Source organism: Malurus melanocephalus, unplaced genomic scaffold, assembly GCF_030028575.1.
Source record: "Malurus melanocephalus ecotype Western Australia unplaced genomic scaffold, MMel_1.1 scaffold_162, whole genome shotgun sequence".
NCBI classification, from domain to species: Eukaryota; Metazoa; Chordata; class Aves; order Passeriformes; family Maluridae; genus Malurus; species Malurus melanocephalus.
Window position 1 is genome coordinate 1,477,319 of NW_026623394.1, and position 24,807 is coordinate 1,502,125.

The window sequence follows — 24,807 nt, forward strand, 5'->3', positions numbered from 1 at the left end:
CAGGCGTGTCATTTGCTCTGCAAGTTCTGTGAATTGCACCACCCAAGCTCTCTTATTCTCTTAAACTCGCTGCTTTTCCCGTGGTCCCACATCAGCAGCAAYTCCTTCTCCCTTCCTCCCTGAAGGCTCCTCAAATGCTTGCAAAGCTCCTTAGAGTGGGACAATAGAAGCTTTTCCAGCCCCGGGACAAAGGCAGAGGCTGCCTGGGAAGAGCTGGGACAAGGAATTGTGCCTGTRMCCCTGSCTGGGCTCCTGTAATGAAGAKTTTGAGGGCAGCACTCAGGGRCAGGGCAGTGCCACCAACTCCTCCAAAGCGCTTCTGAGGGTGGAGTGTGGCTCAGCCCAACATCCTGGTGACACGGGGGAAAGATCTTCTGGCAATAGCACCAGATTCCAGACTTGGGAAAAGCTGGAGCGGCAGGAGCAAAGCAGACAGCAAACCCCACACTGTGGGGTGTGCRGTGCAATCCCAAATCCCTGGAATAAGCGGATCAGACGAGCCCAGGGGGGGGATACCCAGGGTGCAGGGAGGCACTGCTTCCTCTGTGGGTGCAAAGGCAGGAAGCACGGACRCAGGGCATGCGGACGAGCTTCCCAAAAGTAGAACTTTTATTGACAGCAAGGGAAAACTAAAAACAAAGACAGCCAGAAAGGAGGCAACAACACACAACCAGCCCCTCCTTCCAGCTCCAACCAGTAAGGAGCTGCTCCCAGTCAAATTCCCAGCCTACAGTTCAGTGAAATAAGAAAATAGCGCCAGGTTCATCCACCTGCAACCTCGGAGCTGTGGGCCCCAGCCCACGRTTCTCCCCACTGGCCTGGGTGGTTCTGGGAGGAACAGGACCCTGTCAGCCCCCCAGCACTGCAGAGGGGATGGCATTGAAGCCAGGRCCTGCATTTCTCTGTGCAAAGAGCTTTGCTTTGTCTCCCGGGTCGCTGCCATTCTTCAGGAGCATTTACATGCAAAGAAGACCTTTGTTTCCTAAGATCTGCCGTTCCTGCTCATTTCCTAGCAAAGGAGGCTGACCAGGAGCACTGGGAAGGAACAAAGACTCAGCATCCATAGAAAATCCCTACTAACAAAGCAGGAGAGGGGAGAGTGTGTGCAGCAGGAACTTTGCCTCTCTGAAATTTCTCTCCCGTTGCTGGCAATCCCTSATCCAGATTTTCCACCCCCTCCCAGTGCCTCTCCTGTCCAACATCCACAGGGAGGTGCCCTCGATGTCGGTGTGATGTCTCCATATGGTGCATCCATAACAGAACATCATCCTTTAACAACAGAAATCAGCGTCTCTGTGAAACTTCCAGCACACGGAGGGCAAGGCCAAGCAAAGAAGGAAGGAGCGGCATCGACTTCTACCACGCAACTCTGCTCTGAGCAAATCCAAAGGGAAAAGGCAGGGTGCAGGCAGAAAACCTCTGAGCTAGCATTCAGTAAAAACACTATTTATTCACCCCTCCTGGTTACAGCTGGGCAGGGGAAGAGGGTACAGAGGAGGAGGCCATGCACTCCGGGCTGCTCCGCGGTGCTTCGTCCCATGTCTGTCTCGGGGAAGCTGCCGTAGGCTGTCGTTTTATGTCGCAGTCTGATTAAAAAAAAATAATAATCAAAACTAAATAAATATTGTTCCGAAAGAAGCCAGAGGAGAGAGCAAGCCTTTGGTACAACAGCTGCATCTCCAGCAAGACCCCGAGCTGCTGCACCGGACCCCTCCGGACACAGCTGGGGTTGGCACAGGCTCTGCTGAGCCTGTCACACATGAAAACATGGAGCAAACAACAACAGGAACTTCGTGAGAACTCTGGTTCGTTTGTCACAACCCCCACGACGTTGCTTTGTGGTCTCAGGATGAGGAGAGGTGACAGTCAGGGTTTGGGAGAATCCAAAGGAAACAGGCTCACTCCAGGGCGATGCACTTTCAGCTACATTTGCTTCCGAGTCTTTGGGGTGAAAGCAGAGTGCTGTGCACGTACAGGACAGACTCCTTTGACCTCATGTTTGCTTTGCTAAGTTCCCAAGGTGCCTCAACGCAGAGCCTGAAACGCAGAGGTCGATGCAGTGTTCCTTTCTATGATATATTTTTCTTATATATAGCATATATTTTTAAACCAGCCCTGCTACGTCTATTGTCTCRCTCAGGTGTGTGTCACCAAGAGTCATTTCCCACCATCCCACGACGTATAAAACAGGAGTTATGTGTCTAAGCGAAGGGAAGTCGCTTCCAATTGTTCCCTCTCCTTCCCCCTTCCTCGGAGAAGAGGGCGGAGGTGTCGGGTGTCAGGTCCTATCGATCCATCTCATCCAGGAGAGGCGTGGCGTCCCCGGCGATGGACATGGGCGTGCTCTCGATCATGGGGCTGGGAGAAGGGCGAGGGGTCAACCTCTGCTTCTGTTTCCTCCGCTCCGCCTCCTTCTCCTGCAGCCACTGCTCGGCCATCTTGCCCCAGTCGATGGCAGCGTGGCTGTTGGTCCTGCAAGGACACRGGCACAAGGTGAGACGTGACAGGAAAACCTCCCTGCCCTCCTTCCCTGTGAGGAAGGTATGAAGTAACCCCACCATGCAGCTTCCACAAAAACCAAGAAAAGCAACGGAGACAGGACGTGGACACAAACACCCTGAGCTACTCACTTTGGCTGCTGCCTCTGCCTGGAGCTGGATGAGGGCTGCGACTGTGCCTGGGACTGGGTGGACTGGGGCGTGGTGTTGGCCTGGAGCTGGTACTGGGGCGTGGTGATGGGCTGGCTGGGAGTAGTGTAGGAGTAACTGGGGGTCATCAGAGGTGTGGCTACTGGCTGCTGTGCTGGAGTTGTGAAGACCTGTTGAGAGCAGAGGCTGTCAGAGGACAGAAGGTGGGGACCTTGCCAGGCTGGGGGGAGGCTCTGCACTGCCCTGCTCACCCAGGAGGCCGGTGCCCACCCTCACTSCCTGCTCCCAGCCCTGCTGAGCACAGGACATTTGCTCCCCTGAGCACCTCTGGTGTCCCACTCAGCGGGRTCAGCACARCCCACCCTCCTTGTTCACCCCAGARGGAGATGCCTGAGCCAAGCAAAGGCAAGGGGCACAGAGACATTTGGGGCAAGCCAGCAGCAAYGACACCCTGCAGTGGGTGCAAAGAACAGATAAATCCTTCCCCTGCAGGCTGCTCCCAGGATGGCTCCCTCCCACATCTCAAGCCAGCTGGGCTGCTTGTCCCATGGAGAGCTTAGTGCCTTTGCCTCCCGGTGTTCACCTCCCTTTTTCTTCTGATGTCTTGATGATTAATACATCAGGCTATCCACAGTCCCTGCCTATCCCCAGCTCAGCATTTACTGTGCCAAACTTCCTGAAAGCCTCCCAAAGTGCTCGAAAGGAGGATCACTCCTCCCTGCAAGCCTTGTCTTGCAGCATCTAACAGCTGGGTGTGTTTTTTGTACCCAGGCTCCTCAGCCCTTCCACAGCTGGAATTTGCCTCGGTGTGAGCTGGGAGCTTGCAGAGCAGGCTGGGAGCAGGCACATATAGGGGAAAGCTTTATCATGAGCCAAAACTGTCCAATTCCATCTGACTCCCTGCAAAGCCCCTGGCTGTCGGGTCAGGCTGAGGTGTTCCCCGCCGGTGCAGCTCGGAGATTAGCGCTGAGCTGAAAAGCCCTGCAAACTCAGCGCATACTTTCCCAGCTAATCTCCTCCGCTGGCAGCTCACGTTGCCAATTCTGGGRCACAATCAGAAGGCTGTGTGCCCTCACCGCTGGATCCCACCTCTCCACCCTGCMACATTCCTTGGGGGCCAGACCAGTTCGCTCCTTGCTCCAACTCCCCCCTGGAGCAGAGCTGTGTTACACGCCTCGTTTCTCCAGTCACGAGAGGCAAGAGGAAACCTGTTTCAATAATCCAGCACYAGGGGTACAAAACTAGGATTTGGGGATCCCAGGCAATGAGGGATTTCTTARGATCCCAGTGGTTTCTAGCAGCAAGCAGAAGCCAGCAGAGATTTAAGTGACACCTACGTGGTAGGCGCTGCTGCCGCCTCCGCTGCCCCCGTAGCCGTATTGGCTGGAGCCCCACTGTGCCGGGGTGGCATTTGGGTTCTGTCCCTGGCCTGTCACAGCAGCGATGGCACTGAACATCTGCGAGGTCATGTTCTGTGGCAGAGCRTTCACTGCACGTGTCAGGTCTGCAAGGGAGACACACTGTGTTAGAAAAAGCGGAGYCTGGAGGAGCAGCTCACATCCCAATTCCAACCGGCAATGGCCTGCACTGACCTGCCAGGTTGATGTTAGCTGGAGTAGCATTAATGGAGGCTGGAGTCCTGGTCCGACTGCTACTGCTGGGGGTAATRCCTGTGTAAAATACAGACCAAGAGCTAGGTTAGTTCTCCTAGAAGAGAGAAACCTGAAACTCAGGATTTGAAAAAATTGAGGCAACACTTGCTCTGGCACGATGGTTTGGTAGCAGGGAATGGTGTGTGTATGGTGGGGGAGAGGAAAGAGACTGGTCCAGACTTTGCTGCACAGCCCACTTGGCTGAAAGACTAACTCAGGAGAGTTCTCAGTGTGTGCACAGAGCCAAACACYTGAAATGTTGCTTTGAAACTTCCCACATATAGAAAAATTCTGGGACACATTTTATGGACAAAGAAAATCGAACTGTCCTTTAACTACTGTCCCTAATACTGTGTGATAAACAAACAGTGGAGGAACAGAAGTTTTGGGGTTCTCACCTGGAACAGGGTCCTGATAATGATCCTTAAACCATCGGAAAAGTCCATTCACAGTAGGGAAGACTTGGCCCCGGTAGCGGAATCCCTCYGGTGTCACTGTCACATACTCTATCCTGGGAGGAGCAGCGAGAGCACAAGACATCACTGGCTGTTTCAGTCAGAACAGGCATGGCCTGCAAGCACTGTACTGATAATGAACAGACAGATCTACCCAAAACACTTCATCTTCAAACAATTGCTCCAAAATACCCTGCCTTTCCATGAAAAATTCACCAATCCCTGCCTACACTCCCGTGACACCCTGGCTGTGGCAACCAGATGGTTAAGAAACATGGGAGTCTCCTGGGTGAGATTTACTGCTAAAACTGCATCCTCCACAGCCAGGAGGCCAAATCCTGGGAAAGAGGAGGCATGATTTACAGGGATTCTAACAGAGCTGGAAGAAAAACTGGCAGCAGTGAGCTGAGGTTTGGTACTGGCTGTACTCAGTGCAGATGCTGGGCTTGCCTCTCACTCACCTTGGTTTGCCTCGAGGCTGATAYCCCAAGAGGAATTTACCAGGTAGATCTTTACAGGCACTGATAAAGTATGGAATAAATGTTGGCTTCTCTTTCTTGGTCTTTATCAGCAACTCTTCCAGCTTCTAATTAGAGACAGAAAGAAGATAAACRCTTCTTAATTAATTAGARRCATTAATTCATTAATTATTAGTAAYTAGAGATAGAAAKAAGATAARAAGATAAGGRAGCCCACATTTTCAGCAACACAAAGAGTCTATGGGTATCTTCCTACAGGAGTTACCATATCCTGGGATAGTCTTACCTTCTTGTCACCACCATTACAGTCCTGGTAGTACTTGTGGTTCAACAGGTCTCTGGCAAAAGAAGCCATTGGYTGGACATAACGAGCAACAATTTCATCCAGGTCTTCAAACTCCTTTGAACAAACACATTTAAAGAGRTATTTAGGGTATATTTAGTCATACATTCTGCGCAGCAAGGCTGGAGAAAAAAAAAGAGCAAAGTATTGTCTAAGAGAATGTACTGGAAGTTACTCTCCAAGAATGTGAAAAAAGCAGCTGCAAGGACAGAAGGGCTGTGTGAACCTCTTCCTGACAACTCGGTCCTTYCCCTTCCCAGGCATGCTCAGCAGGACTTTACCTCTGTGTTAATCCAGAGCATGGAGCCCAGGCTGAAGGCATTCTCCTTGCCCTCTTCCCGGACATCCACGTGCTGGTAAATGCCATCATTGACCTTCCAGGTGACAGTCAGATGGTTCTCCCCTTTGCTGCTTGGCCGAATAATCACATCCCCTTGGTCCATGGTCTCCATCATCTTCTCTGCTTGCTTGAAGCTGATGTTGTGGAATGACGGGTGAGCAATCACCCTCTTGATGTACGCTGGGGAACAAAGGGAACGCTCAGCCTTCCCAGAGGAACTGCTTTCATGCAACTCTCATTGTGCTGATCATCCTGAAGCATCCTGGGAAGGCTGGAATTACAAGGGAGAGGGAAATATGGAGACTCACTTGTCCTCTGCTGCTTTCTTTTCATGTCTTCTTCCTGTTTGTGATCCGCTGCCTCAGAGTCAAAGTCGTAGTAGGTGTCTTTGGGCAGTTTCCACTCGTTGTTCTTGTCCATCAGGTCTGAGGTCCTGCAGGTCAGGTCTGCACTGAATTTCTCGATGTCAATCTTCATGATCCGGCAGTGGACGGTCATTCCCACCTGCAGAGGAGGTGCAGGCCAAGGTGAGCAGCAGGTTTGGCACACACACCAGAATTCCTGAGCTACAGAACAGTCCATGTGGGATCCCACTGACACTGAGCAGGCACAAATCACCTCACCTACTTCAGACTGATAGACACAACCTTTAAAAGTCATCTTCTTACAGAAACTGATGAAATATATGGGAAATCAACTGATGAAATGTATGGGAAATCAATTGATCCCATAAATGATCAAAATAGAGATTAAAGGAAAAAATGGGCAGTTCTCCAGCACATCTACTACCTCTGCCCCCACACCACACAGAAAACTGCACATCTCAAGGGTGAGGACAATCACCTTAGACAATCACCTTTTCTATTTCAAATATCCTTGACAATGGGAGAAGCAAAACTGGACCTCAAGATGTGCAAGAAAGCAGTTAAGTCTGTTCAGAAGCTACCACCCAAAAGACTGCTCTAATAAAATGCAAGGCAGAAGATTCCCCCCACAAAAGTGCAATGTCTTAGCTCAGTTAACCATGATGAAGTTAATTAATAACTCTTTAAAGAAATGCTGGGACCTCTGCACTTTTGAGATTATCCATCACCTGGATGGACTGTTGGGCATCCCAAAAGACAATAAAAGAGAAGTTTAACATCTTTGCCATGTGATAAAAAAGTGTTACTCTATTTCTCTCACAACCTCAATCCCYGTCCTGAGCAGGACCAGCAACTCTGATGACCTCCACAAATTAATGGAGAGGGAAGGAAAAGCTATGAGAGGGAAAATGACTCTTGGCAGTYCAAAAACAGTTGTGTGAACTCTTTAGAAAGCAAGAAACAAAGGGCAGCTCTGCATTAGAATGCCTTCTGGTCTCCTAAACCCAGACTCCAGCCAGACGACAATAAATCCTCCTGCAGCACAACGTGTTAACTGATTAACAGGGTCCCACCAGCTGCCAAGGGAGATTTGCACTGTGGGACAAGGACACTAACCAGAACCTCAACTTCCTGCTGATTTAAAGTCCCTACATGAAAGTAAGGTCAGAAAAGTCATTTAGGAACAGCGTTATTAACCAAACTCTGAGTTTTTGGTATTGGCTCCAGGTTCTTCAAGCTCTCCCTGGGGATGTGAAAACCCACTGCTTTCATACCTTCACCCTTTCTTCTGGCCTCTTGACCACCTTGTCACTAAGAAATTTTGTTGGGATGAAGCCAGCAACACCATTATCCAGACGTGTCTTCACTCCAATGGCCTGACCCGGGCAGGAACCGCTGTCAAAATGGTTCCAAACCTTGAGCAAGGTGAAAGTAAATAAATCATTCAGCATGGAAACARAATAGCCCAGGCAGTTCATACTCAAACAAGTCCAAAAGCTGTGTCAGCAAAGTGGTGCAGCCAGCACAGACTTGTGGAAGGGCAGGGGACAGAAGACTTCAACAAATGCCACCCAGTAATGCAATCTTCCTCCTCCAGCTCTGCTCAGCTTATGGGACATTGCAWCCAGGAAGGTCAGAACATTTTTAGACCGTGACCACCAGCCCGCAGCCAGGGCTGCTTTCTAATGAACACTATAGGGGTTTAAAGTCACGGATTACCCAGGCTGGAATTCAYAGTGTTTAGAAGGGACCTAAAGAACAGCATTAAGCAGCAGGTGGTCCAGATAAGTTCTTAAAATCAAGAAGGTGGCAGAACCTTCTGTTCTCAGTGTCACGAGCAATTTCTCTGTGTAAAACACAATCTCAGACTGCAAACAAGAACCCTTTATGTATCTGCAAAGAACTGGTCAGCTTGGCCCCAGGTACATTTCACTCTAAAATCTATAATGTAGCCACAATAGCCCTGTCAAATCTATAGTGAAGCAATTAACCAGAAGCCCAACACATTTTATTTACAGCCGAAGGCCACATGAGGCTGGGATCCTGGGGCACTGCAGATACAATCTCAGCTCTGATACCTTGTCTCCCAAGAACCCTACACAAACACTCCAGCCTGCTGATAGCAGGCTCCTGACAAAGGCAGGACTCTGAGGAGAAGCAGCCCCACCTCACTGAGCTCTGGGAAGTTGTCCTGCTGGCAGAAAGGGCACTGCCAAAGGCCAGTTTCATCGTTCCGTATCGCCTGGTCGTAGCTCTCTCCCTGCGGGCGCCTGTGGGCAATCCCAGTCACGTTGCAGATGATCATTTTACCTGTGGTGTGATGGRAGAGGGGAAGGAAAGAATGAAAAGCTGCAGAGTTGGGCACTTCCCTCCATCTAAGGCTGTYATTCATGCATGAAGGTCTKAGAAGACCACCCAGGCATGCAAAAWGTACWYRAAAGACCTCACAYTCCACCAACATCAGACTCACCAAGACCCCTTTGCCCCACCATCACACATCCTGTGACCACTCAGGATGACAAAAACAGGGATGTACCTATATAAAATGTCTCTGGAGTTTCTTTGGTCAGCATATTGAAGACTTCTTCTGTGTTGGGAGAACGGTAYGGGGTCCTCAGGTCCTTGTATCTGCAGCTCAACTCAGCTCGAATGTCATACAAAGTGATGTGCTTGTCACCATAGCCCTRTGTGGGATTCAAAGGTTACAAAGGCACAAGCAGCAGGAAGGAAGTCACTAGGGAATCTGGTGTAAGCTAAGGAAGAGCTCAAGGAATTTATCAAACAGCAAATTTAAAAAAGAGGATGCAGCAGGTACCGACAAATGGTAAAACTCAGTCATGGGATGTTAAAAGGCCAAAAGGACAAACATTTAAAAAAAATTTCAGGAAGAAGAGCTTAAATGGTCTAATTACTGTCTCCTGCCCCAAGTGTAATTTCTGCAAGCATTTACTACATGCCACTGTCAGACACTGAGTGCTCATCATGGCTGTTTATACATTTTACGAGAGCACAGCTATTGCCCAGCTCCTAAAAAGGATAAGGATCACCAGCTATAAAACACAAGAATCCCAGCTGGTCAGCAGAGCTTTTCCCCTCTGTTTCTCAGCACCAGAAACCCCCAATGCACCTGTCTTTCCAGTTCTTCAGCAAAGGCATCGAGGTCCAGATCTTTCAGGCGCTCAGGGTTTTCCAGGATTTCCTCCAGAGCTCCTGCAGGATTGGCATCCTCAGCTGACTCATCGTATTCCAAGGCATCCACTGCCATTTTCCTTGCCCATTCGTAGGTTTCAGGATGGACCCTGGAGCCATCTAGKACTTCAATGTAGGAATCAGTGCTGAAATTAAACCAATGTTCAGATCAGGGCTCTGAGGGTTCCAGCTGTTCCTGCAGCTCCATAATCAAGCACACTGTTGAGCACCACCACTGTCCTCCATGGAACAAAGTACTCCAAAAAGGACACTGAATTATTCATTGCTAAATCAACAGGAGCCAAAGCAAGGCCTGGCAAATTCTAGTCTGCAGCTCCAAAGATACATTTTGAATGCTGGATTGATCCCTGTGTACTACAGCTCCTCTATGAGCACACAGCTCTCTGCAGTTTCTCTCCTCATACAAATTCAGCTGTTTGGATAGGCTACACTTTGCCCCCAGCATATCTGGGATTTGTGTCCTCCAAGAATCAAGGAATCAAGGGTTGGATCACTCAGTGCAGGGATTCAGCCAGGTGTYCTTTCTCAGAGTGCTTTTCAAAGGCAAAAAACCCTGGAGGAAGCACGTTTCCAGTATGTGACACATCTATGCAAAGCAGTCAGGTTCAGAAACCACGGTACAGCTGTCCTCGAAACACCTCTTGTGTAKTTATCAGTAACTTGCTCTACAAACTTCCCAGTATTGCTTCTGCTTTAGAAAGAAACCAAACTGCTGAGTTATTTCTCAAGTTTGAAACTTTAAAAAATAAAATACTGTTGGTAGGATGGCGACTGTGTTAGGGAACAACTGGCTTTAGTTTAGCTCCTCTTGACCACACAGGGTCTTTTACACCAGAGCAAGCCTTATAATTCATGTTCTGCAGCCCACACTGCTGCTGTGCAAGTTTAGCTGCCCTTAACTAATCAGATTAATAACCAGCAATACCTGAACTTGGCCAAAAATCAGAGGGCCCACACAGAAACTCCAGGAACACAAACTCAGGGAAGGTGATTGCTTCAGGCTGTTGCTCACGCTAACTCCACACCCAGTAGAACACTGAGTACAGCCCAATACCCACCTATCACCCAGTGATGCTGTGTCAATTTTGATGAAGCCAGCACAGTTGATAAACACTTTGGGTCCCATGTGACACATCGTAACCAGCTGGGTCCTGTTCTCCAGGCGGGTGTTGTTCTGTTTTAAGATCTGCAGAGAGAGGAAAGGACATAAATCTTGAGAGAGACAAGAATATAAACCCTGCTATTCAAACACAAGATTGTCCAGAGAGTTTGTGGATTTCCTATCCCTGCAAGGGTTCAAGGCCAAGCTCACAGGGCTCCGAGTAACTTGATTTARTGGAAGGTGACTGTGCTGATGGCCAGGGGTTGGAATTAGATGGTCTTTAAGATCCTTTCCAACCCAAACCATTCTCTGGGAAGAGCAGAGGATTCACACTGCACACCGCAGTGTTTAAAGTATCTGACACATGCCCATCACAATTCTTAAGTTGTTGCTCCCTGCCAGTGTCTCAACATTGTGTGAAAGATGATGATTCCACACCATCACGGCTCCAACTCTCAGGAAAAGCRTTGGCTTTTTGCCTGGTGTTTTCTACGCTGTGGAGGTGTCTCGATGCTCTGACAGCACATTCATTCCTGCAGGTTTGGGAGCTGGGATTGACAGATCTGCTGAGCTGTTTGGGTCTAGCAAGGACACAAGTCCACGTGTAGCTTCAGGGCGAGGCATAGGAGGTAAAAACACACAACAACAGAGCTGTCAGCTGCACCTGGCACACGGGACCCTGACTCATCTCCTGAGTGTTCCCAGAGCGCTGGGGATGTGYTGTTTTTGTAGGCAGGGACAGAAGGCTCCTTACCTTCAGCARATGAGTGCCCTTGCGTGGTCCCAGGCCACACACATACTGCAGCAAAGCCTGGCTGTGGGGGTGAGCAATGGCTCTGTTCACATCCACCCCCACCTCGTTCACACGGTTGATAAATTCGCAGTAGAGTGCRTTCAGCAGCTCCTCCTTCACCACGTGCTCCTGGCAGAGACAAGAGGTGTTAGCCCCGGAAAAGACGGATCTGTGCAACCCTCTGCCAGGAGCCAAACACAACACACTGGCTCCCAGGAGCTGTGTTRCACCTCAGAGTTACCCCTGAGAACAGCCTAAAGGCTGATGACAGAAGGAAAAACAAAAAGAAAGGTGCCATGTAGCCTGAATATGGCACAGAACAGGCAGAACTTGCTCAAGTTCAACTTGGAAACCTTTTCTTTGAAAGCAAACCCTCACAGGCTGCTTTCTCTTGCAGAGAAGGCTATTTCTTGCCCAAGGAAAATTTACCTGCAGAGGGTGGAGCTTCAGGCAGAGAATATCCTCATCAGAGCTGCAGACCTGGGCAAACTCTATGAGGGGGTCCTGGATGCGGCGGGCGAGGGACACGGCCTGACGCAGCAGAGGAGGGTAATCCCGGAATTCATTCTGCAACAGGACACAGAACCAGGGAAAACMCTCGTGGTGCTTTCACACTTTGTACCACAAACAGCAAAAACACATCAGACAGGGACTGGAGCAAGGAAGCACTTGGTGCTCAGGGCTAAGTAAGCTGAGGTCAAAGACTCCCAGGAGCTCTGCTGCTATTAGTAATGGAACAATCCCCCTCATTTCTGACTACATCAGTATCCACTTTGTGCATCTGCTGGTGCTGATCTCTTCAGGGAAGCCTAAGATGTTTTGCCTTGATCCAAAGATGAATACGTGACTGCCCAGATGGATCATCTGAGACAGAGGATGATGCAAGGCCAGCACAACAAAYAGAGGATGACACAGCACGAATGAGCAACAGACTAAGGGAGAGCAGAATTAACAGAAGATTCACCTCAGACTTCTTGCTGTTCATGTAGAGGATGGCCAGCTCATTGTCCACCAGCTCCACTCCGATGGAGGACAGCTGCTGCCCTTGGTCCAGCTCATGAACAATTCTCTTTACATCCTCCATCAGCATCTGAGCATCCCTAGGGAAAGACAGCCAGGGGAAATTGAGGGGAAAGCACAGACCTGGGTGCTGGAAACAGTGAAATGTACACTGGAAAGGACTGTAAAGAGACTGCAAAGTGGAAGGAACACRAAGACTGACCTGTTCTCGCCTGCAATTGTCACCACGTGGGGCTTCTTGTTCAAGAGGAATTTTTTCAAGGTTTCAATATCCTGGGCCTGGAAAAGAAAGTAGAAAATCAKAGTGGAGAAGCTAGAGGGTTTTTGTCCTGAGCTACCTACATCYATCTCAGTGACAGCTGCACCAAGGCTCACCTTCTTTTCCCTCTCCTCCTCACGCCAGGCATTCCTTCTCTTGGTGAAATGTGGCAACCGGAGGAAATCTGTCACCTCACCCTCTCCATTCACGAGAGCACAAAACACGGGGTGGTCCCTGTCAGACAGAGATCACTCAGACATGGAGGATGGCTAAAGCTGGACATGCACCCAGAGGCCATTGYCCTGCTCCTACCTGGCTGATGAGAATGCAATGCCCAGCACCCGGATCCCTTTCCCTTGGTTTTCATCCATGAAATCATCATCTTCCTCCACTTGCTGATCCGGCCGGTAYGCAGCAACCTTTAGCCAGTTGTAGAGTTTGCGGCTGCAAGCCTGAGAGAGCAGAGAAAGGGCAAGAAGAAGTGAGAAAATCCACTGCAGGGGCCTTGGCACAGCCCTTCTCTGGAGGGAAAAATCGAACCAGACTCAATCCTCACCTCCTCCTCCCCAAGAACCTCTATATGGGCTATCAACATCCCCAAAACACTGCACGACTGTCAGCATTTGCAACCCCAGCTCCAACTCAAACCCACCTGTGCCCCATCTCACCTTGAGAACGTACTCCTTGGCCTCCACCAACAGCTTGTTCTTTAATTCTTTGGCCATCTGCACGTAGAGGAACTGGTTGAGGGAGCGCTCGATGGCCATGGTGCGCTGCCGATTCCACTCCTGCACCTGGTGGCTGAACTCATCCCGGTAATAGAACTGCTTGATTTCCTCAAAGTACGTCTGGTCACTGCCATAACTGAAATAAAGGAGAGTAGGAGATACAGGAAGGCTCCAGATACCTGCATGGATACATGAGTGGCAGATTCCTGCACAGGGATGCTACAGCAGCAGCTCAGATTCAGGTAGCTGCTTGGAAAAATTAGGGAAGAGCCAACCCTCCCATCAAACATTGCTTTAGCTGCAGAAATGATGCTGTAGACAAATCACAGCCACTCCAGCACATCCATATTGCACATTCTGGCCACTCAGATGGGCAGGGAAGGAACCAAGTTTGGTTGGGAAAAGAGCGTCATCTTCCTCAAAAATCCTAAAGGCTTTCGAGTTTGCCTGAGTAAGGAAGATGTGTGCTAAAGTTTTCGTCAAGATGATAAGAAAAGCAAGACCCTGAGAGGCTGCTTGACTTTGAGGTGCAGGTCATATCTTTCAGGAGTAGTTTGGGTTACAGAGGAGCTCTCWGAGCACTGCATGAATGAGCTCTGCYAAGCCAGGGATGGCACAGCCAGYGGGAACTCACCCCTCCACTCCTTTCATGTCAATGCTGATATCTATGGTRAGCAGTGCCTCGTCCTCTGCCAGGCTCATTTTCAGGAACTGGTCATCTCGCAGCTCCTTCACAGGCTTGTTCTTCATGTATTTAAAGGAATAGGCATAGTGGGCTTCATCAATGTCCTGGGAAAGAGAAGAGACAGTCAGCATGCACACAGGGCATTCATGAAGAAAGACCCTTCTGTATGCCACAGCAGACAACAGTTTTTATTCAATACCCCCTCAGCTCTAYGCCTGCCAGTCTGCATTTCCTTCCCCAGCAGGACACAGTGGAATTGCTTCCYAGTCCCAGAGAAACAGAGACTGTTTCAATAGTTGAAGGCAACATMTCATCTGGTAAAATGCTGATACTAAAAAAACCCTGAGATTTATTCAGAGCTGACACAGGAGAACAAGCTATTTAGATCCTTCCCTGAAACTATCCACAGAGTCAGAGCTTCCTTCCTCACCTTCTTCCCCTTTTTGGTTGGTGAAATGTTGATTTTAGCTCGTTCTTGGAAAGTCTGTCTCAGGACCTGTCTGACCAAAGGTTCCCTGGCGATCTGCAAAGCCACCATGTATCGAGCTCCTTCCAGCACTGCTTCAGGGCTTGGGAATTGACTACAAGCAAAAAGGCAATGTGAAGGCTTAGAAGAATGTCCCCAGATCCCCTCACTTGTGTCACATCCACAGGACTTCAACAAAGGCCCCCCCTCACTGACCTACACACATAATCCTTGGCCAGCTCCAGCGGCTCYGCGGGGAACTGCTCCGTCTCGTGACGCTGGTAACTGTCTCGCAGATTCTCTCCAAACTGCTCAGGTGTCAGACCAAATTTCTTAGCCAGGCCATCTGTAAAAGAAAAAAATAAAAAAACAGTAAGGACAAGGGTCTTGCAGCTAATAATGAGCAAAACTACCAGTCTCCCTCGCACAGGTAAGTGACAGCAGCCAGCAGAGCATGTGGGGCAGGGCACTGCCCACTCAGCAGGACAAAGCAGAGCCTTACCCAGCCCAGCTGCCTGGCAGATGGTGTACATGTCCCTTCGGGAAGCCTGCTTCAGCTCAGGGCCCTTCTGCTCATCATCTTCTGCATCCTCTCCTTCACCTGCAGCAAGGATACATTAGAGAGGCATCCAGACAGCTGGAGCATGTCAGAAGCACAGTAAAGAGACTTAACACAACCTACACCGTGCAACAGAGCCCCTAAATCCCACAAAGGCATCTCAGAGGTCATGGTAGCCTGAAAATTATTCAGGGATGGAAAAAGATCCTGGAAACACTATCTGCAGTTTCACTCTTGCAGTTTTAATAGCAGTACCTTTGGGCTGCACATTAAAACACACATCAAGGTGGCTGATCCTTGCTTTGGGCCCTGACAGAAGAGCTGGCATTCATATTCTATCAGAAAGCACCTTGTGGGGCAAACCTTAAATATTTTCAGAGGTGCCTGAAAGACCTGGGACCAGAGATAGAAATGACCAGCAGAGATGCAAACATGTGGGCTCTTCACCAAGCTTTYTTCCTATTCTTTAGAAYCAGGATTTTAAAGCAGTCCACAATRYGAAAACTATGAAAYGTGRGGGAGACAAACCTTCCTCCTCTTCACCATCCTCCCGGATACGCTTTTGCTTTTTGCGAGCAGCCTTGGCAGCATTCTGCATCTTGGGGATGTCTCTCCCATAATAGAGCAGGAAGTGATTGTACACATCCTTCAGCTCGTCCATGGACTGCACATCCTTCAGCCTACGGAAARGCAGCATGTTACACCCTGCCTGCAGCTGGGTCATGCTCAGAGCATTCAAGGGATTTTCTATGACACAGGTCAGGCAAAAGAGGAGCCCTTGGACTCATCTTCTAAAAGAATTTTAAGTATTTCTCATCAGTGGCTTTGTAGGTGCTCTGCAGGGCCAGAGAGCCTGTGCTGTTTGGACAAGTCAATCCACATTTTAAGTAATTTTGGAACGAATATAAAAATCATGGCATTCTACCTCTCCATGTCAGTAGTATCCAGGGCCCTTATTCCATCAGCCAAGGGCTTGTCTGGGTCAGCAGAGATTTGTTCATACTGGTAGGCCTGCATCTTCTCAAACAGCCGGGTCAGGTTCTGCTTACGGATCTTCAGCTGGGTCCACTGACAAGAGAAAAAAAGAATTCCAGTGAAACAACCATTGCAGTGTTCTCTCTCCTTGCTTCCCAAACAGGGACTTCCAGGATCTTGGGATATTTGTCATACAAAAATAATCATAAAAATCTTCTGCCATAGCCAAACCCAAATGTGACATGTGGCAGGTTTCAACTCAGAGATGTATTATATTAACAAAAAAAACCAACAACAATCAAGGTTTGGATCTGATAGTAGAGAAGCAACTTGCACTGCTGGCAGTATAGATCACTACCCAAAAGGAACTCAGTGAAAGGGAAGGATTTTTTTTGGAATCCTATTTTATGAGATATCCTTTCACCCCCATATGTGCAAAAGCACAAAAAGACACAGGTAAAAAAACTAAACACGGCCAAAACAAACTCTGCTGAAAGCATTGGGCTAGGTGCAAAGACRTATTAAATGCTGATGAGAAAACCAGCAGTGAAAATACTCCTCACCTTCTCATCCCACTGCCAGACCCTCCACAGGTCGTTGATGTGCARCTCTGGCTCCACATACTCCTTTCTGTAGAAGGCGATGAACGGGACCTGGGTCAGAAATGAAACTCATCATCCTTGTGCAGGGAACTGGGCTGCTCCTGGCAGCCAGGAGGCCTGCTCCAGGTGGGAAACAGACTAATGGGGGCAACATTACAACTCTTATTCCAACAAATACACCACATAGGCCAAAGAGCTTCTACTACATCAGGCAACACCTCAGAGCATAGACTGGATGCACTGAGCTCAGTCAAGGCTCAAGAGACTCTGAAATTCCCCCACCTCATTCAGCCATCAGTTTGTCCAGAATAGGGAAAAGAATGGCAAGCAGCCTTGTCAAACAAGCTTAAAAGACCTGCATTGCCACAGTTCACATAAGATGAGCTGCAGTTTCCAATGAAGCATCATTTTGCCACAGCAGAGGCAACCAGGGGTGGTATCTCAGCCCCTTCCATGTGCCCTAAATGTCTCCAGCAGCCCCGATAATCCTGTCAAGATTAAAGAGACAGACCTTGGTAATGAAAAAAAGTTGCAGATTACCTCAAAATGCTGATTTCTCATGAAATTCAGGGCTTCTTTAATCTTCTGGATGGTGCTGGGCCCTTTGCGGCTGAAGCTGCTGGTTTGTCCACGGTCAAGGTAATCAGAACTTTCCTAAAAAAGGAGAAACACATTGTGTTCACTCTATTCCTGAGCTGACTTCCTAAAAGAGCAGCCACAGACTAAGGCTGAGAAATCGTGGTTTTCAGCTTCTCTGAGTTCCTTTTTGCTCTGTTTCACAGATACAAAAATGAAGACACATGTGTTAAATAACCTGCTCAAAACCAGAAAGGAAAGTATAATGGGCTGGACCTCTGGAACATGTCCCAGGCACAATCCTTTACCTGCAGGGAGATGGTGGGCGTTGCAAATGCATTCCTATAAATCCAGTCAGCTTCCTCCTCCAGCTCATCATCTTCAGCATTCTTCACTGGGATGGATCTCAGCTGGGAAGAGAAAACAGCATGAGGAGAGRAACGTGCAACACCAGGGCCTGCACTGCCACGTTTCCAAGCAACCTGGAAATTATTGTTTTGAGCTTGCAGGTTACCTCTGGAGACCCCCAYCTATGGGGTGTCAAGGATATCACTTCACTGTCTGCACCTTCTGAGCACACAGGAAACTGCAGGAGCTTTACACTAGATAAAGRCAGCTACAATTCTGTCAAAGGTTTGTGGAAAGGCCTGCAATAGTGCAAAGTCTGCTGTGAAAAACAAGTGAGGATATCTCAGTTTCCCACCAGACTCTCAAATTCTCTGCAGTTACATCCTCTGTTCCAATCTATCTGTGCCTTGTGATCACTTTTCTTGCTGCAGCCACAGAATAACAGAATATAAAGCAGGTCCAAACAGAGTTCCCTTTTTGGGCACTCAGTCTCAGCCACTTCTCTTTCAGAGGTGCTGTTCTAATCACCACTGACATCCATGAAGATGACAAAGTGTGTGAACATTTGTGAACAGCCAGAGACAGGATTCTCTCGTGTTGCACAGACTAGCAAGGGAAAAAAGATCCTTTTAGCTTCATACATCCCATTTCACAGAGGATGGTAACAAACCTCTGCACAGRATTACTTTAMAGGSAGATGGACTGYTCAGTGAAAWTCTGAATAYAGGGTAAAATTAAGACAAAAATATSAGAYACCAGARGGATRCCTCACAGCAYAAACAGCACTWTGTATTGAGAGCAGTGTAAGTCCCATCACTTTGAATAAAGTGGGTTAAAGCAGTTTTGTGTTGGCTGGCATACAGGCAGGTTAGAAACCTTCCCAACCCTCTTCTGGCACTGCATCTTGCTCTCCRTATGCTCAGCTCAAGGGATTCCTAACATCATCCTGCACAAAGCCATCTCAGCAGAGCCCAACCCCTGCACTTCAGCAGTGCAACACTGGCACCCAGTGGCCACAGGGAAGCTGTGACTGGAGCTAAAGAGCTCCCGTGTCACTGTGGTGTCTGAATGCAGCATTTTAGCTTGTACATTTAACAGGGAGGGTCGTCAAAGAAGGAAAGAAAAAAAGATTCCAAAATCCATCCAGTAGCCAGCCGGCCTGCAGGTCCTAGGCCTGGGAGCCAAAATGCTTTCTGCCTGCAGAACTGCAGCCCGTTCCCTCACCTGGAACCTCTCAGGCATGTCTGTCATGCGGATCTCGTTGTCCTGGTCTGTGAGATGGCTGCTCTCCAGCTCACTGGGCTCGTACATCTCAAAGATGCTGCGGCGACTGACGCGTTTCTTCGTTGTCTTTTTGGGCCGCACACGGGTCTCCCCTTCGGTTTCCTCATCCTCGTATTCGTACTCCTCCTCCATCTCCTCGTCGTACTCATTGTACTTCTCAAACTCATCGTAGTCAAAGTCCACACCAAAGATTTCCTGGGCTTCCTGCAAAGCACTGAAAGGCAAAAATCCCTTTTGTTCAGCCCTGCAGTGCAGTTCACAGAACACCTTTCCAGCCACACAGGGGAGGACAGGGGTATCCAATCCTAAGGTTTAGTTTTCCACCCACACTAAAAAATCATGGACAAGTATAAATTCTGTGCTTTACTGCAAAAATATTTTTCTTACAGGTGTGGTTTCTGTAGCCTTTTAAAAAAAATCGAGGGGAGAAAGGATGGAGTCAAACATTTCAGAAATCACACACTAAAAGCTCTATGTTTAAATTTACCAGGTTTCTTCTGGGAAAAAGACCAGCAGAATCCAACCACAAGCTGAATCACTCTGCAGTTGCACAAACTGAGTGAGCTGTGCACTATTTTCAAGGCTCCAGGCCAACTTCCAATCAATACTTACGCATCTGTGTATCCTGGAAGCTTCTTTCTCCATTTTGGCTTCTTTAGAGGTTGTCCATCATCATCCACAATGAAGTCATCGATGTCTGGGCATTGAGAAACAAATCAGTGGTCAGGGAACTTGGATATAGAACTGAAAAAGTTCAGCCGGTGCARCTATGAGCCTCTACCACACTTGAGCTGCTGCTGGCTGTCAGTCTGCCCAGCTCCCCACAGCATCTCCTACACCAACCTYACACAGTCCAGGAGCCTGAACCACAGTAACAAGCTGGAACAAACTTCCAGACACAGGCAAAGTCATTTGGCAGCTCAGTGCACTGAAAATACAGTCAGAAAAAGCCTGGCTGCTTTGGATAGTACAAAGAACTCCTGAAAATCTTTCRGTATGGTAACAGGGACAGGATGATGCTGAACGGGTAGGTCAGGCATGCACTGTGCTGTGAGGTACTCAACAGTGCCTTGGGTGCCTTCCTCTAAAGCATTTTCATTTTTGAGGCATGTTCATGAGAGATGTTCAAGACCTCAGCACACATAATGTGCTTCTGCACAAAGTGGTTCAGACAGACAAAGTGAACCTGTCACCCAGAAACGTTTAATTCTAAGGATTKTACTAATCAGACCAACAAGAGCTTCACCGCGACAGGGTCACAGCCTTTGGATACTGCAAGCTCAGAGAAAGTCTGAACTTTGTTCCTGTGCTTTAATCCTAGGACAAACTTTGGATGTAACTGACCATCCAYACTCACCAGATTCATCTTCCTCCTCCTCCTCTTCCTCTTCCTGTGGAGCAACAGGAGCTTCCACAGCTTCCCCTCCTTCCTCGCCTTCACCATCCTGAAAGATTTCTTCAGCAATGGCTTCCTTCTCGTGCTCTTCCTTTCCATAATCTTCTGCTTCATCGTCCTCATCATCAGACATTTTTCGCACACGCCTGAATTTTTGCTGCAAGGAAAATGCCTTGTTAGTGCTCACARCTCCTGGCTGAGCACTGCACTTCCTCTGCAGGCAGCTGGGAGGGAGCAGGATGGAGCCCAGCATAGCACAGTCACTCAGGTCTTCCTTTCCAAAAGGGCAGAAGGTGATGTGGGGCACTATCTGCTCACCCTGCCCAGACACACCATACCATTAATAGAAGCATGGAAACACAACTCACTCTTTTGACTTTGACGCCCAAGTTTTCTTCAATGAGGTCAAAGTCATCATCCTCCAGGCGGTCATCAAAAGCTGAGGAATAGACCAGAGATAAGTCACACTCTCYCTTTACTAACCTGGGAATGCACTAAGCCCAAAAGGGTACAGCTTACCCAGCCCATGCAGATACCCAGGGCAGAGAATGCTCTCTGCCAGCATTACACTGTGCCCTGCAAGTAACAATCACAAAACTCACTGCGCTTTCTCTTTTTGTGGCCAACATCATCCTCAGAGTCACCAGAGTCACTGGCTTCTTCCTCCTCTTCCTCATCATCATCATCGTTAATGAACCCTTTCAGGTTCCCCTGCTCATCCTGATCATCAAGGTTYAGCTCCTCCTCTTCCTCATCTGGGATGGAGAGCAGCACGTGTTAGACACTTACTGGTTACCTGCTGAGACCTGGCTCTGTGCAAGCAGCATCTTCCTCCACACCATCCACACAGAGTTTTAACTGAACACTTTTACTGACACAGAACCCAGCCAGCTGCTCCTRCCAGACCCCCACTTCTTGTGTCATTCTCCCTCTGCAGAGGGAACAGGTGGAGTGGTCATATGAGAATTCCTTTGCTTTTACTATTTACTATCAAATTGTGCAACTGCGAGTCCCACRGGGGTGAAGCAGTGTATTTTTTATTGTCAATTACAAAAACCACTTGGWGGAAGGGAAGCACTCAAACAGCTGAGATTATCGACCACAGATGGCCCTGCTATTACAGCATCGTTATTGCTCCATCTGCAGAGTCATGGGATGCAGAATGGAACAGCAAGGAACACAGACAATTCAGCAAACTCACCATCCTCATCCTCCTCTACAAACTTCTTGGTTACTCTAGGTACAACCTCCCCATCCTGGTTGTACTCCTCCTCCGACTCCTCTGCTTCACTCTCCACAAAGTCAGACATGGCTGCAGCCTCTCACACRGCAGCTGGGGAGAGAGGAAACATCCCTGGCATCAGCTGAGCAAGCAGAACACAAGCACTTCCCCCTTCAGGTTTTGGAGAGAAGGGTTTCAAATTAGCTACAGAGGYCCTGAATTACCCAGTGTCCACTTTGGCTGGACATCCCTATCACCAGAGATTAGGCAGGAGAAGGCAGCAGCCAAGAGCTGCCAGCTCCTGCCAGCCCATATCTGGGTGAGCAGGGCAGGAGCTGTCACAGCCACACTCACRGCTCCTGCGGCTGAAATGTGCACACAGCCAGAGCCTTCATACCATCCCCACCCTCCCACGCGCTGGGACAGCTCCCACTGATGCTGCACGGTGTCAGGCACACAGCCCAAGCAATTAGGACCTTAATATGATTAATCCTCACTCGGATAACGAAGCCAGGTTGACCCTGAAAAGGGCCTCGACTGAGCTGCCATCGCCAGCTGTGAGTGAGGCTCTGCAGAGCCCGTGGGGCAAATTAGAGAGAGGTTTGGAAATCGTGGGTAGGGGCTGGGGGTTTGTGGCTGCCCACAAGCCACAGCCAGGATGTTCCACGCCAGGGGCCTTCATCCAGAGCTGAGGAAGCAACAAAAACGGTGCATTTTCTATATCCAGAACCTGTTGTTTGATGCTTTTCCCAACYGGGGTTTCTGGAAACAATATAAATCAAGCTTGGCACAAAGGAAAGTGTTTGCCAAGTTCTGTCTCTCTGAGCCTTCCACTTCTGGTAGTTATCAACTCACTGATACTTTTAAAATTTTCAAAGGAAGTTTTTTTTTTTTTTTTTTACCTCCTTTTTACATACATCAAAACAACTGGAGCTTACAAGAGTCAGCTGTGAGGAAAACCAAATAAACTCAAATGGCTATTGAGGATGAAAACTCCAGTCCAGGAAGAGGTGCCAGCCTTTGGGAAGGTACAAAAGGTACAAAAAGCAGCTCAGAGGTGTCAGATCTAAAGCCAAAACCTCCATGTTAAATTACATCTGATGTAATTCAACACAAAGCAAACCCACAAAAACAACAGAGAAAAAAGATGAAAAAAGAATTCCATATGGAGGGGAATGATACCTAAACAAACATGCTTCAAAATATTCCCATAATCATTTCCCCACTGCAAACAACCAGCTGAAGGAAATCAGTCCCATATGATACAGCCTGATCAAGGCTTTGCCATGACACTTCTCGTGTGCAGGATTTCTTGTTCTGCCCCGAGATCCACACATCTGCTGCACAAACACAACAACTTGGAGAAAACCATGGACTCAGTGCTCAGTTCAAGTTAAAAGGTCCAAGGCTGATCTTGGATGATCTTTTAAGTCTTAAAATACGAGCAGCTCTGAAGGAACGTGTCATCCGTATCTCATTAAAGAAAACCCACAACAAAGATGAGGGAAAGACCTCTGCCAGATTTCAGACACGAGTGGAGAGCAGCCCATACTCCTTGGCTGCAGAATATGTGGCTGTGGCCAATTTCTGTGCAGGATGCTCCAGACGGGCAGAAATCACAGCAGGCCAAGGCTACTGCTCTGCACCCAGACAGGACRTGGCTGCTCTGGTTCAGTGTGGGATCCCCATCCTCAAGAGCACACTCTAGAAGTCACTCACTTGTATTTAAGCATCCCCCTCACAAATAATGCCGCAGAGGGCAGCTTGTGTCATTTCAATGCATGTTCCTGATGCAAATGGCACTGATGAATCGTGTGACTACACACAGCTGAKGAGCAGGGATTATGTTTACCAGCCTGTGTATGAGTATTCTGTCAACTTCACACTTTCTCACCAATTCTGCTACAGGCATTCACCAGGGTGTATAAATACACACAAACCTACAAGCTGAGTGGCTTTTCCAAGCCTAATAACCTTGTTTATCTCCTGTCCATGACCAATACACAAACCTACCTCGTCATTTCAAATTCACCATTTTCTGCCAGTATTTAGCTCCCAATTCCAACTTTCTTCCTCATTGCTTGTTCTACAATTTCCTGGCAATTTTAGTCCCTGTCAATTCAAATTTGTCTGGACAGAGGGAACAACAAAGACTTGAGAAAACCATCTTATTTAATGATCCAGCCAAGCAGGTTCCACACAAGCCAACCACCCACAAACCCAGGTGCTTTCAGCTCCGGCAAAATTCACCTCAGGACAGCAGGGATGTCACTTAGCATGGAAAAACAGAAGCAAGATATTGAATCAGATACCAACTAAAGGTGCCTCTTCCACCCTCTGTGCCAGGGAGCCCCTTAATTTGAAACAAAACAGGCCAGGGAAGCAGGCAGAGGCGCAGAGGAAGAGCTTGGTGTGGTCACACAGAGGAAGACCCACTTGTTTGGCCTGGGAAGGGTTTAAAGACTCTGGACCAAGGAGTGTTGGGCCAGCCCAGCTGTTCTGATCAGGAGTGTCTGCACTTTGCTCAGCTCAAGGACATGGTGGCACTGATCCAGAGTCCACATGCTCCTTTTAAGTGGGACCGTACAGCTCTGATCAGGTCAGCACCAGCTGGACATCAACTGCAGGCCCTGTGAGGTGAGGYAGGGCCTTTAGAACAAGTGCTGCTTTGTGAGGAACCTGAGAATTTCAGAGATCATTCACACATCTCCAGACACYTACTGGCTGTTCAGGACATTGGGAATGGCAGAGTTCCTCAAGAGTTTCACAGCCTGAGCAGGTGTGGGGTAAAAGCAGAAACATCTGATACTCTCCCAGCTACAGGGATGCCACCTAAGGTAGGAGACTTCACAGAATAACCAAGGACTGTCTTTAGAACAAGGTATATTTATTATTCAGCAACAACCTCAGGAGAACAGTGTCAATGCACAAACCAGCAAACCCAAGTGCTCATCTTGGCTTTACAACAACAGGGATGGAACAAAGACAGTCCTTGACTTSTCCTCATCCTTTGTGGGAGAAACTACATTAATCCCACATCAACACTGGTTTTGTGGGTTTTTCTGGGGGGAGGCAGAAGGCTTGGGCAGGGATGGTTCTAACCTCTGCCATTTCATGGTTCAACTCACAGTCCATTTAGGATCACACAGACCCATGGAACCACGGTGCCAAAGCCAGCACTGAACAGCATCACCCAGTTCTCACRTCTGCCTTTCAAAGGGTCAAACTGCAGAAGATTCTGAAAGCTCTGTGAGAATAAGAGAGCTGGGGAACTCAACTCAAAATGTAGAGGCTAAGGAA

At 48.5% G+C, this 24,807-nt stretch overlaps 1 protein-coding gene across 2 annotated transcripts in view; it reads right to left on the bottom strand.

Moving 5' to 3' along the window:
• Positions 1–591: 591 nt before the first annotated feature.
• Positions 592–24,807, bottom strand: part of SUPT6H (SPT6 homolog, histone chaperone and transcription elongation factor) — a 26,415-nt gene continuing 2,199 nt past the window's right edge. For both annotated transcript variants that reach the window (XM_057372025.1, XM_057372026.1), the window contains exons 2-37: positions 21,487–21,618; positions 20,888–21,040; positions 20,654–20,724; positions 20,247–20,442; positions 19,502–19,586; positions 18,830–19,103; positions 17,566–17,667; positions 17,222–17,335; positions 16,643–16,732; positions 16,030–16,172; positions 15,633–15,784; positions 15,048–15,146; positions 14,762–14,891; positions 14,510–14,660; positions 14,029–14,183; positions 13,335–13,530; positions 12,979–13,118; positions 12,783–12,900; positions 12,610–12,686; positions 12,352–12,487; positions 11,817–11,954; positions 11,349–11,516; positions 10,551–10,678; positions 9,410–9,617; positions 8,819–8,966; positions 8,450–8,592; positions 7,557–7,697; positions 6,226–6,421; positions 5,859–6,097; positions 5,521–5,634; positions 5,217–5,341; positions 4,699–4,811; positions 4,241–4,318; positions 3,986–4,152; positions 2,631–2,818; positions 592–2,472 (exon numbers count right to left, since the gene is read on the bottom strand). In XM_057372025.1, coding sequence (XP_057228008.1) covers positions 2,286–2,472; positions 2,631–2,818; positions 3,986–4,152; positions 4,241–4,318; positions 4,699–4,811; positions 5,217–5,341; positions 5,521–5,634; positions 5,859–6,097; positions 6,226–6,421; positions 7,557–7,697; positions 8,450–8,592; positions 8,819–8,966; positions 9,410–9,617; positions 10,551–10,678; positions 11,349–11,516; positions 11,817–11,954; positions 12,352–12,487; positions 12,610–12,686; positions 12,783–12,900; positions 12,979–13,118; positions 13,335–13,530; positions 14,029–14,183; positions 14,510–14,660; positions 14,762–14,891; positions 15,048–15,146; positions 15,633–15,784; positions 16,030–16,172; positions 16,643–16,732; positions 17,222–17,335; positions 17,566–17,667; positions 18,830–19,103; positions 19,502–19,586; positions 20,247–20,442; positions 20,654–20,724; positions 20,888–21,040; positions 21,487–21,595 — 5,172 coding nt within the window. In that variant the 5' untranslated portion in view covers positions 21,596–21,618 and the 3' untranslated portion in view covers positions 592–2,285. The remainder of the gene's footprint in view (positions 2,473–2,630; positions 2,819–3,985; positions 4,153–4,240; positions 4,319–4,698; positions 4,812–5,216; positions 5,342–5,520; positions 5,635–5,858; positions 6,098–6,225; positions 6,422–7,556; positions 7,698–8,449; positions 8,593–8,818; positions 8,967–9,409; positions 9,618–10,550; positions 10,679–11,348; positions 11,517–11,816; positions 11,955–12,351; positions 12,488–12,609; positions 12,687–12,782; positions 12,901–12,978; positions 13,119–13,334; positions 13,531–14,028; positions 14,184–14,509; positions 14,661–14,761; positions 14,892–15,047; positions 15,147–15,632; positions 15,785–16,029; positions 16,173–16,642; positions 16,733–17,221; positions 17,336–17,565; positions 17,668–18,829; positions 19,104–19,501; positions 19,587–20,246; positions 20,443–20,653; positions 20,725–20,887; positions 21,041–21,486; positions 21,619–24,807) is intronic.